Source organism: Pelmatolapia mariae, linkage group LG15, assembly GCF_036321145.2.
Source record: "Pelmatolapia mariae isolate MD_Pm_ZW linkage group LG15, Pm_UMD_F_2, whole genome shotgun sequence".
Taxonomy (NCBI): Eukaryota; Metazoa; Chordata; class Actinopteri; order Cichliformes; family Cichlidae; genus Pelmatolapia; species Pelmatolapia mariae.
The window spans coordinates 18799250-18817897 of NC_086240.1; the positions used below are offsets into that span (position 1 = coordinate 18799250).

Below are 18648 nucleotides of genomic sequence, written 5' to 3' on the forward strand. Positions count from 1 at the left end.
CTAAGCTTATTCTTCAGTTTATCAGTGTCATACGGTTTGCTAGTGCTGCTGAAGAAAGTAACTCCATCAATATGTACTATGAATAACTTCATATTAATCTTGCTGCCAATAAGTTATTCAGAAGTATGTGTCAAACAAAATTAAACAGAAGGAACAAAAATAAAACTCCATTCCTCACATTTTCTTCTTCTTCTTTTTTTTGTGTATACAGGTCACATTTTACAGCATATGAAATTTGCTTGTATTTGAATATGTACAAAAACACATCTTAAAGGCATTTTGGAAATGTGGTATCAGTTTAAAGACTTTTTTAAAAAATAGAAGTATGATTAATTCTTTTTTCGTGTTGAATGATGTGAACTTTAGTGTCAAAAGAAGAAGCAGCAGTTAAAGGTAATGGTTCTGAAATGGATTTAATGAAGTGATTATTATGGATTGGTTTATAGTGCTACTCCTGTTCGGCTGGGGCCTTTCCATGTGCAGTTTGCATGTTCTCCTCTGCCTGTGTGGGTTTTCTTCAAGGACTCTACTTTCCTCCCACAGAAACAATGCATGTTGGAATAACTGGTGTTTCTCAGTGGGCTTTGTAAAAGTTTCTGTGGTTGTCAGGGTGAGCGTACCCCCTCTTTGCCATGGAATAGACAAGCTTTAGCCTCCTGTGACCGTACGCTGGTTAGACTGTTAAGAAAAGGTATTCACCTCACGGTAAAAAGAGAATAAAATCTAAATAGAAATACTATTATTATGTGAAATTCTACACATTGAATATGCATGACAGAGAAGCAGTGTCTAGCTACTTTACAGAGTGGTGGATGTAATATCAAGCTCGATTGCAAAGGTAAACAGAACTCCACCCGCAAATGTGTAAACATCTACGGTCTGACTCCATCTGTAAAAGCAGTTCTTTAATTACACACTGTACTCTCACCATAGTCCTTTTCGGGGGGAAGCTAAAATTGCTGAATAGTTTGTGATTATAAATCAGTTTACTTGCATTTTTAAAGGAATAATCTACTCCTGCTTGCTTTTGTATTTTAATGGATGAGTTGATAAAATTTCTTTGTTAATTGTTATCCACTTCACAGTAATCAGTAAGATTATCAAACATTGTTTGAACAGGGACAAAACCATGTGTACACGCCCATATCCCTTGATATACACTCCCTGTAGACACAGTGAGGAAGCCTACAGTAAATATACTTTCTAACTGCCCTTTTACTATCTCAGTCATCTAACAGCAGATGCTGTAAATGTTTGCTTAGACAGATGCCAGCCTCTATAATCTGCGAGCCTGTACTAGTTTACAGTTGGGACTCTGCTGCCATCATGTGGTAACACATTGCATTGTTTTCATCTTTTGTGGGTTGTAAGCAGCCACTAGTCTGTCTTACGTTCACAGGAATAAAAATAATCTTACAAACTATATTTGTGATGATTAACAACTTTTTTTCTTTTACTAGAACAAGCATTAAAATCATAAAGCTTTCTAAAAAAAAACTGACTTTCTGATGATGTTTGGATCTGTTTTTCTCAGAGCACCAGGCTGCTCTCCTGCAGCTGAAGAGAGAATGCAAAGAGGAGCTAGAGAAGTTGAAGGTCAGTATGAGGAAGGATGAGGGATTGTACGGTAACTAATTTCCATGACTGCATGAAGAAAATCATATAAAAAGTCTTTGATTAGTTGCCAATGCTTTTTCATTGCAGTATTGCCACCACAGTCATTGCCTGGTTCAGTCCCAGTTTGGCCTGAGTCATAGATACACGCTTGTTTTTCAACATTTTAAAAGATACTTCAGTTTTTACATCTTAAAAAAATATGTATAAATAATGTTCTCTTTTATTCTGTTAAAAGTGAGAGAGTATATATATCATAGACTCAAAAGCACATTTGTTTTTAATTAAATGATGGTAGCTACAAAATCCTTTCAATGTTTGTCAGCGACCCTGTAAATGTGTGAACTATCACCAAAACATATTGCGCTCTGAGGCCATATGACTGATAAGATTTTTGTATTTTGTGACATTTTCAGTGGAATATGTAAACAAATTTTAGTTGGAGTCTCATAAATATTTGACAGAACGTCAGGCCTTGCAGATGATGGACTAACTGATGTGACTTAGGGTAAATGACCTAAACAGGTTTCTCTGAATTTTGCTTCAGAGACTGATGATCCCTCATGTATGCTGAAGTTCAGCCTTGCAGAGCTGGCTTTAGATTTATCAGTGTGAATGATATCATTATGATCATCACTAAGGTTTATTAATTAATAATTGGACAACATTATTTATTTCAGGAGGACTATGATCAGGAACTCTCCAGAGTGAGGTTGGAAAAGGATGAAAATGTTGCACGCCTGGAGTTCAGTCTTGCTGAGCTGCAGAATAAACTCTCCCAGGTTGGGACCCACTGTCAAGGGGAACTTAAAGATATGGCTGTGTCTACAGCAGATGACTTTTTGCACAAATCATTTCGCACCGTCTGCATTCAAACCGACCGGGAGACATTTGTCAAAACTGCTCAGGATGAAGAAGGTTCCGGGAGAACCTGTACATGCTCTCAGCAGCAGAAGGTGGCCCCCAAAAAGTTGGACCTTGCTTCCATCAGCTTCGCCGGCAAGATCGAAGGCACAACGTCCTCCTCCTCTTCACTTGTAACTCCTTGTAGCTCAGAACAACCACCAGCTCCTTCTCAGACAGCATCACCAGCTAAATCAGATGTTTTTCCTTCTCCTCCTCCTCCTCCTCCTCCTCCTCCTCCTCCTCCTCCACCACCACCTCCACTACCTCCACCATGTTCATCTCCACCTGTTAACTACATGCAGCCATCAAATGACCCTCCACTACCCCCACCTCCACCTCCTCCACCCACGCCAGGGTTATCGCTCCCTCCACCTCCTCCTCCAGCATTGGGTCTTGTAGTTGATAAACCTCCCAGGAAACCAGCAGTGGAGCCTTCCCGACCCATGAAGCCTCTTTACTGGAACAGAATCCAGATCCAGGACAACAAGTAGGTCCACTCAAGAAGTGTGTAAGAGCATATTGAAAGTCTGTACTCCTTAAACATTTACGACAGGCTGCCTGCCACCTGAAACGTGTGGCACCAATTTCACTCACAATAGCTCTGGCACAAAAATCCCTCTATATACAGAATATGGCAGAACTGCAAATCGTATGGCAGCCCAAGTTCCCAGGACAACTCGTCCCACAATTAGCTGGTCCACCCCGGCAACTTTACAAGCAGGTAGCTCAGTGAGCTATCTTAGGCAGTAAGCAAAACACTGTAGGAAGACTATTCTGGAGAAACCCCCATACACAAAACTCCGTGGCCAACTTTTACAGACAAGACCACCCAGGCAAAACAGCAGATCTGAGAACAGGCCATGAGTTTTATGTCATAATCAGCCCACAGAGCTGATCTGCACAGTCCCTGAGCAGTCTGAAACTGATACCATTCAGGCTTGTTGCTTTTCTGTTCTTAATCTTCATTAGTTTCTTATTCACCTCATCAGTAAAGGAGGGGAGGGTGAGGGATGTAGACCACATGTAGGAGCGACATGGAATAGAGTGGCGAGGGTGGCATAGTGCGATCGGCGACATGGAGAAAGAGCCCTAAAAATAATATCATATTAGCGTATATTTAACGAGTATGCAAAGACACTCACCAGAGTGAAAGGACAGTGTATCGTTACTACAGGTCGTTTTACTGCAGTTTCCTCCTCACGGCTGGAAATTATTGGCCGGCCACGTTATAAACGGAAGTGTGGGTGAGCTCTGGAGAAAGTGAAGGAGTACTGAGTGAGGTCCAAATGTTGAAATATCTTGTCAATTTACATAAATGTATCGTCTAACTGCAGTTTTCGAGAGAAAGAGCCTTCCCTGACGCTCACCACCCTTCGATAGCTCAGTTGGTAGAGCGGAGGACTGTAGATGTATCTAGTGGAGATCCTTAGGTCGCTGGTTCGAATCCGGCTCGAAGGAGTGTTGCATTTTCACCTAATAAAAGAAAGTGCGCACGGTAAACGCAAACCTCCTTGCATTAACCTTTTCCCTATTCGAGGCAGTAATTTAAGTTCACTGATCAGTACTTGTGTCCCTCTTTATTTAGCGTGTAGAAGGACACTAAATCCCAAACAGTGGCTGTTCTGTTGTAGTGTGTGATAACTGGAAAACCTTAGAGTGCAGAGAACAAAGTGTTGTATGGATGTTTGTGAATGGCATTCTTCTACATGTCCTTGTGCATCTTATGACCCCCCCTCCTAACCCATTACTCAAGAATGCAATCTCTCAACTGTAAGTGTACTATAACGGAGGTCCAAAGATGTGACAGGTTTAGAACAGGGGACCCTTTGTGGGCCAAGTGGCAAGTCACTGATGAATTATTTGAAAAGGGGTTAATGCACTCACTAGCTGCTTCATTGGGTATATCTTGCTGGTGGGTTGGACCACTTGCCTTAATCCTTTGTGAGAGAGATTCAAAAAGGTGTTGACAGTGACTGAAAAATAATCTTGTTTGCAAATTGATTTCAAACAAACAAACAAACAAACAAACATTGCACTACACCTCTTAATAGGACCGAAGAAATACTGACTGGATTTTTATATTGAATCATAATAAATTAATGAATCCTGCTTTATTGCTTATATCAGCAACTTGATGTTTTTGTTGTTTTTTTTCTTCGTTTTTTAAACAGACTGTTGTGCTCTCTCCCGCAGTAACAACACATTGTGGAATATTCTGGAAGAGCCAAACTTAATTGATGCCAGTAAGTTTGAAGATCTCTTTGCTAAAACCACCACACAGACAAAGAGGAAACCGCTGTCAGAGACTTATGAAAAAAAAGCAAAGCCTAAGAAGGTAAGAAAATAACTTCTGTCATCATGTTATCATTTATTCATCTTGTGAATCCCTTAGCTATTGCTAAAGAAAATGTAGGCTGCAATACTTAATGTCATGTGTCCACTAGAGGGGGGTAATGCATTGTGGTTTACAGACTCCTCCACATCATTAGAGGACCATTCAAAATCTGGGTCACAATACAGCTATGAGATTATAAAGGCTCTGATTGTAGGGCAGACAGACTGAAAAATGCCTCCCCTTACTCTCTTTTTTTTGTTAATTAAAGGCATTATTGTACTGTATATAACTCAAGGATATAGGCTCTTAATACTATGATTTTAAAGCAAGAGGGAAATACAAACCAAGTGACATTAGTAAAATATAAGAAGGAAGTGAAGCATTTAAACAAGAGAAAATGGAAACGCTGGCATGAAATGCTAGGCTCTCTATTCAGGACTCACTAATGGTTTCTACTGGTAAGGTGGTCATGGTAACCATGTTTGTGTTTGTTTTAGATCATTAAACTGTTGGATGGTAAACGCTCTCAGGCTGTGGGCATCCTCATATCAAGCCTCCACCTTGAGATGAAAGATATTCAGCAAGGTGAGGTCATTTCACTCCTTCATTGTACTGCAAGGAAACAGCGTTTTGTTACTACACTGATAACAGGCAAAACTGGACTCTATCATAATCCAATTAAAAAAAAGGTGAATTGAATTTCATTGTTTTTAACAGAATCGTCGTGCTCATGAACTTGCAATGCCAACTGGAAAGCATCTGATTGGTAATGGTTTCATGTTCAGCATGACAATGATCCCAAGCAAACTGCCAGTGCAGTAAAAGTATAACTGAATAGAAGCACATAATACAGCACTATCAGTCATGGATTGGCCTCCTCAGAGCCCGGACTGGCCATCCACACATTTTCCCACCAGTGACATTGCCTGCCAGCTGTCACTGGGAATTCTTGTCAGAGAATCGCTGCACCTATTTTTCACATTTTCTGAGCCAAATATAAAGAAATGAAGGGTGACTCAAGACTTTTACACAGAACTGTAAAATAACAATGAAATCAAAACAGTTTTCTAGTAAAATATAAAAGATGGCAAAATGCAATAACCAGTAAAAATGTAAAACATGTAACAGGCATATTATTTAAAGTATATTTTGCTTATAAAGGATAGGTGCTTACACACATTGGGTACTATCTGTCAAATATACAAAGCTGATTGAGCTGCTGCCTGTCTTGAACAATCTTGCGTAAGGGATTTTAAATTTCACAAGTCCTTTCTCTGAGATAAATAAAGGTTAACAACATAAATAAATATATCTTCAGATTTTTACCGTCTTGTGGAGGAAAGCCTCTGGAACAGCGTTTAAATTCTCATCTCTGTTAAATCCTCAAAGTGCATGTAATCATCTTTTCCATCGCATGAGAGATAGATTACAGTAGGTCACTAAACTAGATGGGTTTCCCAGCCAGTCTGAGAATTTGAACCTGCAGTAAACATTCAGGTAACCACAGCTCCCTGAACATAACCCTTGGTTGGACTTTAATCGCGGCGTCACAGAGAATGTACCCTGTATTTCACTCTGAGTATGAGCTAGGGGTGAATTTGAAGCAGGATTAGTGGCCCTAACGCTCACCACAATGTCAGCAAGACGGGCAATCTGCATTTCTAATCCAAAACTGGAAAATCTTTGGAACAAACAGTAGACTGCGTCTTCCAGGAAGAGGAGTATGAAAGCCAATTTTTTGTCAATGCATTTTATTTTATTTTATTTTTTGTATTTCCACGGATACGTTTATGATATCATATTTATTGATTATTCATCATTGATACAGAAGAGCAACTTTAGAAAAGCTTTGTCACTTCCCTTCACGATCTTTAGAATTTGTCTGGTTGAGTGTGTTAAAATGTGAGTACTATGATAAATTTCTCTACTCTTATCCGCTGACCTTTGACATGAGTCAAAGTGCACAACCACTATTGTTCAGCAATAAATGATCAAGACTAGGAGGAATATTGTGAATGAAGCCTAGTAAGCATTTCTTCCTTTGCAGTATTCTGCCTTCTGATCAGTTTCTAACCATTTAGACGTGTTATTTCTATTTTCTTGCTAGTGGCAGGTTTTTGTAATGTAGGTTCTGAGTTGGATCTGACAATATATGCTTTTTTTTAATCTCTCTCCCTTTTCTGTGTATTTTCACTTCTAGCTGTATTGACAGTGGATCACGCTGTGGTGGATCTGGAGACCATTGAAGCGCTGTATGAAAATGTACGCATTTAGGCACGCAATTGTGTGAGACAATTGTGTACAACGATGAACCTTTAATTTAGAAGTTGCTATCAATTTGGCAGAGAGCACTGCCGGAGGAGCTGGAGAGGATCAGCAAACACTACGAGACGTCAGAAGAAGAGGATGTTAAGCTGCTGGACAAACCTGAGCAGTGAGTGCCTCAGCAGATGTTTAGAGAGCGCAGCAGTAATTGATTGTATTTGTGGACTAAATAGACAAATACCAGACCTTCTGATTTGACAGTTCTAACAGGGATGGATAATGTCAATGCATTGTGGACTCTCAGTGTTTATGTGATTGTGCTCCAGGTTCCTGTATGAACTATCTCAGATTCCAGACTTCGCAGGCAGATCTCGCTGTGTCATCTTCCAGTCAGCCTTCATCGATGGGATCACCTCGATTCAACGCAAGCTCAACACTGTCTCCCATGTCTGTAAGGTGAGCTAAGCACGTAAAAGAAAACCCAGTTATTCATTGAAGGTGGCCAGTAAATAATGTGACATGGAGTGGCGTGAACCTCAGTCTTGAAAAAAACTGTTGATTATCTAGGCTCTGCTGGAGAGCGACAGTGTCAGGAAGGTGATGGGACTGGTGTTGGCTCTGGGGAACCACATGAATGGAGGAAGCAGGATTAGAGGCCAGGCTGACGGCTTTGGCTTGGAAATCCTTCCAAAACTCAAAGACGTAAAGAGCAGGGTAAGGCCTTGATACCTGCGGAGTCACTGTGGCTCTTTTGCCTGCCTTTCAGAACAGAGCACAGGAAGTGTGCAAAGTGTTAGGGGTGAGATTGTAATCTAACACGAGGATACACCATAATAAAGAACCTGCAGTGGTATAGGTGGAGGGGAAAGTAGAATAGTCAGACTTGATTCGATAAGTGCCGTTATTATCATCTATCACAGTGATAAGATTGGGCAAGAGGGCGAGGATTTGGTTTCAAAAGCCAGTGAAATCAGGGAAAAAAATACTTATTACTGAAAGAAATTTAAATTAAGAGTAATAGAAATTTGTTTTGTTGCATTTACTGATACCCCAACTCCTGATAGCTTTTAAAAAGGAGTGCTCTGTTGCCATATTTGTGTATGTGTTCAGATAAAGCATCTGTTCCTGGGAGAATATTTGGTATTGTACTTAAAAGAACAGAACAAAGAAGAAGATTTGAACTCATAAGCTTAACCTCAGCAGTATCTGCCAATGACAAAGCTAGAATGTGTAGCTTGAGACCAAACTCTAGGTAAAAGAGTCCATTACATTCATCGTTCATCCAGCTTTCGTGTTTCCTTCCATTTCTTCTCAGGACAATCGCATCAGCCTGGTGGATTACGTGGTGTCATATTACTTGCACAATGTGGACAAGGTACTTTAAAAAAATATGCAATTGAAAAAATAAATGGAGTAGCTGTTATGTCTTTATGCAGCGTTGCTCCAACTGCCAGCTTAACGTGGGTTGAGCACTTGACACACTTTATGACTAGTCCATTCACACACTCAAAGCACACCACACACACATTATACAGGGCTAAGGGTTCAGTATCTTGCCCATAGGTGCTTCAGCATGCATGACCTTCCAGCTGGTGGATAACCTCCTCTATCTCCTGAGCCACAGCTGCCCTTATTGTAGATTAGCATGCTTAAAATGGAACTACCTTCATAGAAATTGATGTTTTTGTGTTGTATTCTTATGAAAAGTGGCTATATTAGACAATAAAACACAGGTTTGGACTCGTCCTTCAGCTGGGAATCACCTAACTCAGCATCACACACACTGCATCCACAGATGTAATGCATTTCTAAAATGTTTTCACCTCCCAGAATGCAGGCACAGAGAAGAGTATGTTCCCTCTTCCTGAACCGCAGGATGTCTTCCTGGCAGCGCAGGTCAAGTTTGATGACCTCGACAGAGATCTGAGACATCTTGGACGAGATCTGACAAGTACGTGACGTTACCATACCATCTCCTGTTCTCTGAGTTTTTGAAAAGAAGAATAACAAACAGGCTCAGTCCGCTTTTCTCGGTTAATATTATTAGATGGGTGCGCACATTCCAGACAGATGGCAAGCTTCCATGTGACTGGGGTGACCAGGAGTATTCTCAACTTGTGGTCATTTTGTTGTGTGCTTTTGTTTGAAAAAATCAGCCAGTGTAACTCTGTCAGTGTGATTTTCTGATACTTTCCAGAGGTTCCCACAGACCAAACTTTGGCTCAGTCTGGCATCGTTTTTCCACAGACATCCCCCACCCACCTTCACTACCCTGGTTTCCCATCACTGGCCCCAGGCATTGAGTAGCTGTTTATACTTAAGGCCAACGGCTTTCCTCTGTGAGCAAACTCATGTTAGTGAAAGCTCAAGAACAAAAGACTTCCTCTTGTCTTTCTAATCCTTTTTTGCGTGTTCTTTTCACTGCCTAAGTGTGCGCATATGACGCCATTCAGCATGCCGCTCAGTTAAAAGTCATTCTGAGGACAATGCTTACTGTGCATGAGTATGATTATGAGTGAGTTCATTGTTGTGTCCCTACGTATGCATGTGATTTTTGCATGCATTTTGTTGAATGGGTGTTTATGTGCATGTATTCTGAGACTAGCAGGAGTCTTGCTGCTGATACTGGCCTGGCGCCTTTCAGATCCAGCTTCTAATCCTTAGCCCATCAGATCTCCCATCGTTGTTGCTTTGTGCCCCTGTCGCCAGTGCAGGGAGACCGTAGCTTCCCACTTATGTAATCTCCAGACCCCTAGTATCTCTGGTATCTTTGCAGAAATGCACGGATCCTTAACCTGTATCACCTGGGCTCCAGTGTGGCCCCCAGATGTGTGCCACAGATAGCTTTCTTTACCTCTCAACACAGCTTTGTCTTATCGCACTGTCTACCCAAACCACCGTGCAATCTGGTTTGCCTGTCGCAGGTTCCTTTTGTTCTGCCTGTTTGAACTGCCCTCATGCCTGGTTTGAGGCTTTGCTTTTGTCATTCGTCACTCTCCCTCTGTTTTCTGTTTGGCTGGTATGAAATCTTTCTGTTTGTTGTGGTTAAGCTTCTCTTAAGTCATCCATGTTGAGACTATATTGCATTTACATGGGTTATTCACTGGGAAGTTCATTCAAATTATTAATAAAGCTAACTAGCTATGTAGATTTGGATTTATATCTGTAGTTGGGTTTTTAAAACTACACATTGTGTACCCTTCTTGGGCCTTAAATTTTCTTGTGTCTGTTACAGTGGCAATAAAAGTAGTTTATTGAGCCACAGAGTTGCAAAAGGGTTTTGGTTTTTTTTAGTTGTTTTTTTATCGTATATCAGTCATGGTTTCAGCCATGCTAGCAGTCTGTGTCTGTGCTGGTCCATGCTATTTCACCTACAGGTAGATGCATATATTTTTGCACAAGCATTCATGGTCCTAGGTGATTTCTCGACTCTGGTGATTTCTTGGTTTTCCTGAATAACAACTCAACAACTGTCTGATTGGTTGTTGCTGTATTTGGTACACCTTTTTATATTCTCCACACAGTTTATTATATCAAATTACGATTTATTTTTTTTTTGGCTTAGTGCTTATATACTTGTATATGCCATGCCCACAGTGATCAAGAGTTATCCATGATATTTGACATGATACAAACCACTGGCTGCAAGGGGAAAAAGAATATTCCCGGACTGGTTGCTGTAGGTTGCTGGCAGTTGTTTTGTGAAATCTGTCATAAAGAGTCTGCTGCACCAACAAATGCATGTGCCACTTTTATTTTGAAAGTAAATGTTCTCGGTTTCCAGTTTTCACAGTTTCACTGCTGCTTGGAGAGCTGGTGAGTGTTTGAAGGTAAATTGCAAACTGTGGGAAACCAATCACGGCAGATGTCTGCTCGAGTTTTCTTCCTGTGAAATAGGAGTTTTTCCTTCCCACTGTTGCCAATTGCCTGCTCCTAGAGGGTCATCTGATTGTAGGCATTTTTTTCTATATTACTGTAGGGTCTTTACTTTACAATATAAAAGCTGATGTTTTAATGTGGTGTGATAGGAATACAATTGAATTAAATTACCACTAGTTGCTACTACTAGCAACCAAAACTATCTAAAGAAGGTTTTTGCCTCAGACAGGAAATACACACTCAGTGAAACGTGTTGCCAGAAGGTCACTGACTGGTCTGTGGGTCTGTGTGACTGGGTCTTTAGCAAACAATTTCCAGGCAAGTGCCATCAGCCTCCAGCAACCACTTGCCAACTGGTCAAGGATTTTCCGCTCTTTGCCAGTAGCCTGTGTGACTGTGGCTATATTCACCAGTGACTTGTCCAGAATTGTGGAGAAAAGATAAAATTGTGTTGTTAGTAGTCATGTGTTTGCAAAACCTCAATACATCTAGCACAAAGTACTCACAAAGCTGTAGGTGTAGTTACTAGTGTTGTCTTGTTTTGTGAGCAATAGCAGTGGAACCATCACTTTAAGACCTTAGCTCAAATAAATAAGATAAAAGGAAGGATAAAACAAGGACAATCTTCAAATTTCATATTTGCTTGTCTTGTTCCAAAGTAAGGAACACTGTTAAAAATGTCACTTGAACCAGTCCTATATAAACTACCCCCCTACTGACAGAAGTAATGGTGTAATTTGAGAGATGAATAATTCTAGCATATCATCACAAAATACTGTGAACCTCCTTAAGAAAGCATTTATCCCTCACTATGAATCAAAATCATTGTTTCAGTGCAGTTTGTGTAATTGCAGTCTCACATCTGAAGTCAGCTATATTTACATGAAGGTCCATAACTCTCTTCAGTCTGAAATAAGCAAACGTCTGTCAGGCCCAAAAGGCAGACAGAAGAAAGAAAGGCTCCCCACACAATGCAAAGAGAGGGAGATACGCGCCTCTACAGTTTACACAAACCCGAATGAAAACAGTATTCTTTTGTAATCTTATCTGAAAGATGTTGATCGAGCATCGGGGTGGGGGGTGGGGTTGGTTCAGCCTCTATTATGACTGGCTCCACAGACTGGCTCCTCTGATCCACTGATTGGACACAGCAACGTGGAGCCGCAGACTGGAAGAGGAAAAGGGAGAGAGAGAGGAGCAGTCGCCATCTCTGGACGGATCTCAACTAGTGATATCTGAAGAGGAAGCGGCGTAGATAACCTCACGCTGGGGTACAGGTGGACCTAGTTCAACCCAGAGCTCGTCCTTCTCTCTGTGAATCTGCACGTCTGACAGAGACATTATAAAGAAAAGACATGACACTCGAAGAATCCTTCATTTAAATCTGTGGGAGAATTGAGCAATAGCCGAGGTTGTTGTAGATGTTGGGGTAAAAAAGGCTGGGTTAAAAAAACAACATTTTATCAGATTTAACTGCTGGTTCTATAAATCCATTTTTTTATGTCTTTGTAAAGTATTCTGTTATTGATTATTGACCATGTCAAATAATTGTAGCACTGAGAATTTTCTTACATACAGCTAAAACGGTAATGACACAAAATGAGGTGGAAATGTCAATGAAATCATATAATTATACATAAATGAAGAACCCCAGAGAACCCTATTGAAAGGTCTTATTTTGTAGTATTAAAAACATCATTAAAACTGACAAAACCCAATACTAGCTTTACAAAACTGCCAATTCGGGTGTGTCCAATATTTAAACTTGGAAGCAAATAAACAAATATAGGATAGTTTTTTAAGCCTGAAATTACAAATCTGGAATGCATCTGAGCATCTTCTGGTTTCAGACAAAAGATGGTGGCATAAAGGTCACCTTTAAACTTGTTTGTTGTCTTATTCTCTTCTTATGGTTATTTTAAACAAGCCGTAAATTGTTACAAAGAGAAGAAGAAAGAAATGTTCTTCATAGCTTCAATCTTCTCCAGGCTCCTATCTGAAATTTTGTCTAAATATTGAAAGTGTAATGCTTCCTAAATTTTGTAATCATTGTGTTCTTTTCAGGGTGCGAGAAAGACGTACAGAAGGTTTGCTCTGACTCTCCTGAAGAATACCTGCAGCCATTTAAAGACAAGATGGAGGCTTTTGTGCTCAGTGGTGAGGAGTTACCATTTAATGTGTTATGTAAAAACATCAATGAGATACAGTCATATTAAAAAAAAAAGAGTGCCCCCACAGTGCTTCCACAGGAATTAAGAGGGTAATTAGCAGCCAGATACAGCGAATAAAATGTGCTTGATTAATTGATCTCTATAAAAGTAGAGGTTCTGGTAGTTTCCTCGACTGGGTCATTCAGGCGTGTTGACACAATGCTATAATCTTCCCAGGGTTGGGCAAAACCCAAGACCTCTGGAACAATGTCCTTTGGACAGATGAGACCAAAGTGGAGATGTTTGGTCATAATGCAAAGACAGCACAAACAGCAGTCACATCAGCTGTAAGAGAAAATGAGACACATTCATATAAACAAATGCCCACAAGGCTCAATCAACAGAAACAGTGTTGTAAAGAAGTGTGGGCCAGAATTCCTCTATATAACTTTATCATTAAGAGAATGAGACGTCTGGTTACTGTTGCTAAAAGTGGTGCTACAAGCTATTGAATTATGGAGTCTACTTAGTTTTTTTTTCCCATGACATTTTTTGTAATGATTATTCCAGTAAGGAAATTAAATGTTGCGCACATCTTTGAAATATGATTGAGAAGTACGGTCACATACACACTGAATATTTGACATTATGAGCTCAGACATTTTGTTTTAAAAGTGTTAAAATCTTTTGAAAGACAGATTTTTGTTGTTTTGAATATCCTCCAAGCTCCGTGCAGCTTCTACTGCAATTAACATGTAATTGCCTGCTTGCACTTAAAAAACTGACTGCTCTTCTTCACATTCTTAATTATCCTCAATTATTTCCCCATAACCTCTACTCATGAGCAGATTATTAGATAGCCATACCGTCGACAGACATGTAAAAGTCCCCCCAGCCCTCATAGAAAAGCAAGAGTCATTGCTTCAAAGAGATATCTTTGTACCTGTTTTCTGTTTGCTGTTGATTCTTTTTTTAAGTAATTTGTCATTCAATCAAGACATGTCTTTCCTTGCCTCTTATAAATGTAGTCTTTGTGTCTTTAGTAGCCTGAAAATGACCAATGGAGTGTCTTTGGTATTTGTATGTGAGGGAGACAGAATGAATTCAGAGTACAGCCTAGACACTCAGATAGGGATCAGACAGATTTGGCAATGGCTGAGACACACAGGCACTGGGCCTTCTATGGAGCTCTTTCACTGCAAAAAGAAATCTGTTAACTCTTATGAGCTGAGGAATTCCATGTTGTGTAAAATGTTTATAGTGACCCATTTCACGTTTGAGTATTCAGTGAATACTTAATAATTCTTCTTGTGAGCGTCATCTTTTTCCCCCCCACCCAGTAACAAAGGTATCACAATCAAGCTTCAAAATCAGTGACTTTAAGAGAGCAGCCTATTCAGATCATCATCTTTTGTCTATTGTCTCCCATTTGTTTTATTTGTTCTAAAACTACACCAGACAATTGGACTGCATGCAGGATCTTTTTCCAAGACTTTATCTTTTGTTCAAAGATTTGAAGTTTATCCTCCTGCATTCTCTTCCTCTTAGATAAATATAGATGTGAATTAAACCACAAGACTTTCAGAACGTCTTCAAACAGGAACTGGAATTTGGGTTTTATGAGAGGGTGTGTCTTTATTTACAAAGTATTTCATTAGTGGGTAATTTCTGTAGCTTTTTCAAATTGATTTTTTTTTTATTGTTCTGGACATTGTTCTGGGTCTGAAGCAGACTTCCAAAACATTACAGAGAGACAGACACAGATAACAAGTAGCCTACCTGTTATTTGACATAATGGCATAATAGCAAGAATGGCTCCATTGACTGCATAATTGGTGTTTTAAGACCAAATGGTTGTCTGGCTCCATTAGACAAGGTCATCATCATACAAGAGGATCTTATTGTGTAACTATGAATAATTAGATTCACAGACTTTCCATAGAGTTTAAAATTAATCTGTTTTTTTTTTTTTTTTGGAAAGTCTTGCAAAAACTAAACTTTTTACCTGCACACTTTTTTTAACAGCACGAAAAGAGCACGCTGAAGCTTCTTATCAGATGATGACTGTACGAAAAAGGTAGGAAAATTAAGTTGTTCATTCATGTGCAGCATGCAGGTCTCTATCTGAATTTGGTTATTCAGCATCAGGTCAATAGCTCCTAGAGCTATTTGCAGTTCATCCATTCATAATATTGTGTCTATTTTCATCACTTTCCCATTTTCCCTCCCTTTTTTTTCTTTTTATTATCTTGCAACTCTTTTTTTTTTTTTTGGCCTTTTTAGTTATTCCCATTGTTTTCCATTTCTTTTAGCTACTTTGTGACTCTTTGTTATTATATCTCTTTTTGTCATGTCTATAAATATTTTCATAGTAACAGGTCAAACATCATGCCAACTAAATGGTAAAAGTCTGTTAAAGTTATTGAAGTGTAATAACAGGTATTACAGTGATCAACTGAAACAAAATGCTGAGGAGGACTGAGCAGAGGACCTGGCTTATGTTTTTAGATGAGAGGAGACACAAACAAAGATCAAATTAAATTTTGATCTTGTTTTTTTTAAACACTTGTTTTCAGTTTCGAGGACTTGATCCTGTACTTTGGGCTAAAGCCTAAGACGGGGGAGGCGGAGGTGACAACTGGCTATTTCTTCATGCTCTGGTTTGAGTTTTCCGCCGACTTCAAGACCAGGTGGAAAAGGGAGAACAAGAATATCTCTAAAGAGAGGTAAGTAATAGCTGTGTGTGTGTGTGTGTGTGTGTGTGTGTGTGTGTGTGTGTGTGTGTGTGTGTGTGTGTGTGTGTGTGTGTGTCTCACCCTTTGTAAACAGTTTCACTAAACCACCTCAAGGGAAATCACTAAATTAAAAACTAAAGAAATGTAATCCTCTAATAAAGACCTTACCGATACCCTGTCTGGGAAAACAATGTGTTTGTCTTTACTTAATTATTGCAACATAAGAATGAAACATAAGAATTATATCTGATATTAGAAAACTGTTATGAATCCTTTTAGGTCTTTATTAGTCTTTTTTAACATTTAACCAGTCCAACATTAATCTGACACAAAAGGCATATCTGGCAGTGACATCAGTAAAGGTGATATTGTTTATATATTAGCTGGCATCAGTGTTCATCCAACATATAGGTGCATCTGTAACTGCAGGCTTAAAGAGTATTTTGCACATTTCTTTTCTCTACTTTACTTTTTGCTGCATATTTATAGAATAGCTTGGCCTCATTGTGGTTCTCTGGAGTGTTTTCATTTACTAAATGCTTCACTTTGCAGGTTAAAAGAGGCTCAGCAGTCAGTGAAGAGGATTACCGGAGAGAAGAAGGTGGAGACGAGAAAGACCAACCCCAGCAGCCTGGTAAGACTGGAATCAGTTGATTTACTGAGGAAGCAAAAAGATTTGCCTTAGATGACATTTGTGGAATTAGGCCTTAAATGTGAAAAACAGATAAACTCATACCAACTCAGGAATTCTCTTGCAAAGTTACTTTTTTAGCATTGCTGCTTTTATCGACTTAATGGAAAATCTTTTGGAAATGTCTTTTTTTCTCATTTAAGTCCAGTCTAAATTTGCTCCCAACAGAAAGAGCGACTGCGTCAGAAAGAAGCCAGCATATCTTCAACTTAAAGAAACCAAAAAAAAATTTCATATCCAAATCATTCTAACCACCGGATAATGTCCTCACAAAGCTGGATCCAACAGGATGTGAGCAAGGGTACCAAACATACATGGTCCTTGAAAAATGTAGTTTATTTGGACACTTGTATTTGTTAAGTGGAAGATTTATATTATAACCATATTATAACTTGTCATCTAACATATATTTAAGTTTTAAATATTAAAAAAAATCTTCTGTGCAACATTTAGACATAAGTAATAGCTTCAACTGTGTATAGACAGATACATTTTTGCATCAAATCTAAAATGTAAAATCAAATCTTTTACAATATTTTTCCACAAATAAAATCATTGCTCATAGAAAACTGTGATGCAATAGCTTGAATGCAGTTTTATTTACAAGTGCCATTACAATGAATGATACACAAATTATGCACAGCCATGAAATCAAGTGGCTTTTAGCAGTGCATGTATAAAAGTGTATGTCTCTAAAACCTTCAGCTCCATGTCCCACACAGTGGAAACAATGCAACCTCTGAAGTCATCTTATATTTTTGCACATCCATTAGCTTGTTGGGTTTTTTGTTTGGACAAATTTTGTCACTGGACTGCCGCAAACCAGCCTGCACCTCAACAGTTCGCATTGGCCTAAAACTTCCTGTCTGCAAATGCATGTGCCAACACATCCAAGTCTGTTTACACTCACAAAACTGCAAGCAGCGACTGATAATTGGCAGATGTTTGGTCATTGTGTGGTAAAGTTGTATTTGCAGGTCAAATTATCACCTTATACAGAACGTGACACTTGAATCTCGCACTTAGCAGTGTGTACTGTCTTTTAGCAGATTTAGTGGTCAACTGTCTCTCCCCCCAAAAAGGCTCAAGCATGTTCCTCACTTTTCTATTCCAACTTATGCGCCTTTTAAGCAAAATAGACTCTTCCCTTCTATATTTTTCACAGAAGACAATATTACTGGCCAGCATGTTTTAGTTTGTGGCTAATCCATATCGATAGTAGTGCAGCGGCACAGCTTTACGCGCTGGACTCGTTTCCTCTTAGTGCTGGGCGTCTGTCCCGGACAGAGGAGGGTGTATGTGACGGTGCTGAAGGCTTTGGGTTTGCAGGCCGAACAGGAGCGAAAGGCGTTTCCGTCCTGGTACTTGTTCCGCGGGATGTAAAAGGAGTTGCACTGTCCGTAGCAAAACCTGTTAATGATGGTGCGGCGAAGGCAGCCCTCCTCCTCTATGGTCTGCTTGAGCGGCTGCGTCTTACACCAGTCCAGCCGCAGGTATCTACGCTCTGTGACGTGCAGCGCTTCCTGGCTGGACTCCGGCACTTCGTATGTTGAGGTTACTGGCCCCGTTGCGCGAGAAATTAATCCAATAAGAGGGGGCTGTACACACGTCGCCGATTCATTCGGGCTGTGTTTGTTTGGCTGTGGAAACGCGCTTTGAAAGCTCTGAGCTTTCGTATTCTTCAGCGGGGTGAGTAGCAGTGCCAAAACGACTGCAAAGCTCTGCACTGAATGTGCCTGCATCGTTGAACCTGAAAGGAAAACGGAATAAAAGTTAAGTCCTCGATGGAAAGGAATTTACGCACAACTTTTACGCACACATAAAGCACCACAGAAGCAAGCAGTGGATATTTTTTATACACAAGTTATATATATTATACACATTTCAGAACCAATATCTGTTAAGTGGAGTTACCTGTTTTTTTGGTTTGTTTTTTTTAAAAACTCCTAGCGAGAAAACAATTATCCAGTCAGCATGCGTGTCTTCTAGAGGTCTGCCGTCCTCAGTTGTGGTTTTATGGATTACACAGTGAGGAGATATCCAATTTTGAGTTTCTCCAGAACACGCCCCCAA

The 18648-nt window shown here is 39.8% G+C and overlaps 2 protein-coding genes and 1 non-coding gene across 6 annotated transcripts in view; 2 read left to right on the forward strand and 1 right to left on the reverse strand.

Moving 5' to 3' along the window:
• The window catches only part of fmn1 (formin 1), a 28550-nt gene extending 11697 nt beyond the window's left edge, over positions 1-16853 (forward strand). For 2 of the 4 annotated variants that reach the window (XM_063494829.1, XM_063494831.1), the window contains 15 exons: positions 1535-1596; positions 2295-3007; positions 4714-4855; positions 5353-5440; positions 7056-7117; positions 7201-7289; positions 7447-7576; positions 7688-7834; positions 8436-8495; positions 8951-9071; positions 13064-13156; positions 15175-15226; positions 15726-15875; positions 16437-16518; positions 16744-16853. In XM_063494829.1, coding sequence (XP_063350899.1) covers positions 1535-1596; positions 2295-3007; positions 4714-4855; positions 5353-5440; positions 7056-7117; positions 7201-7289; positions 7447-7576; positions 7688-7834; positions 8436-8495; positions 8951-9071; positions 13064-13156; positions 15175-15226; positions 15726-15875; positions 16437-16518; positions 16744-16788 — 2036 coding nt within the window. In that variant the 3' untranslated portion in view covers positions 16789-16853. The other 2 variants (XM_063494828.1, XM_063494830.1) reach the window with 1 other exon arrangement.
• Positions 3891-3978, forward strand: trnay-gua (transfer RNA tyrosine (anticodon GUA)). The gene is given in 2 exon segments: positions 3891-3927; positions 3943-3978. It is a non-coding gene; the product is annotated as a tRNA-Tyr (tRNA).
• Positions 16854-17764: 911 nt separating the features above from the next.
• On the reverse strand, positions 17765-18632 carry grem1a (gremlin 1a, DAN family BMP antagonist). Its single transcript, XM_063494836.1, has 2 exons — positions 18490-18632; positions 17765-18325 (listed from the first exon to the last, which is right to left on the reverse strand). The coding sequence occupies exon 2, from the start codon at positions 18315-18317 to the stop codon at positions 17778-17780; it is 540 nt and encodes a 179-aa protein (XP_063350906.1). The 5' UTR covers positions 18318-18325; positions 18490-18632; the 3' UTR covers positions 17765-17777.
• Between the last annotated feature and the right edge of the window lie 16 nt (positions 18633-18648).

Bases quoted from the DNA above. Each gene is read 5' to 3' on its own strand.
- grem1a (XM_063494836.1), bottom strand. From the start codon at position 18,317: ATGCAGGCACATTCAGTGCAGAGCTTTGCAGTCGTTTTGGCACTGCTA.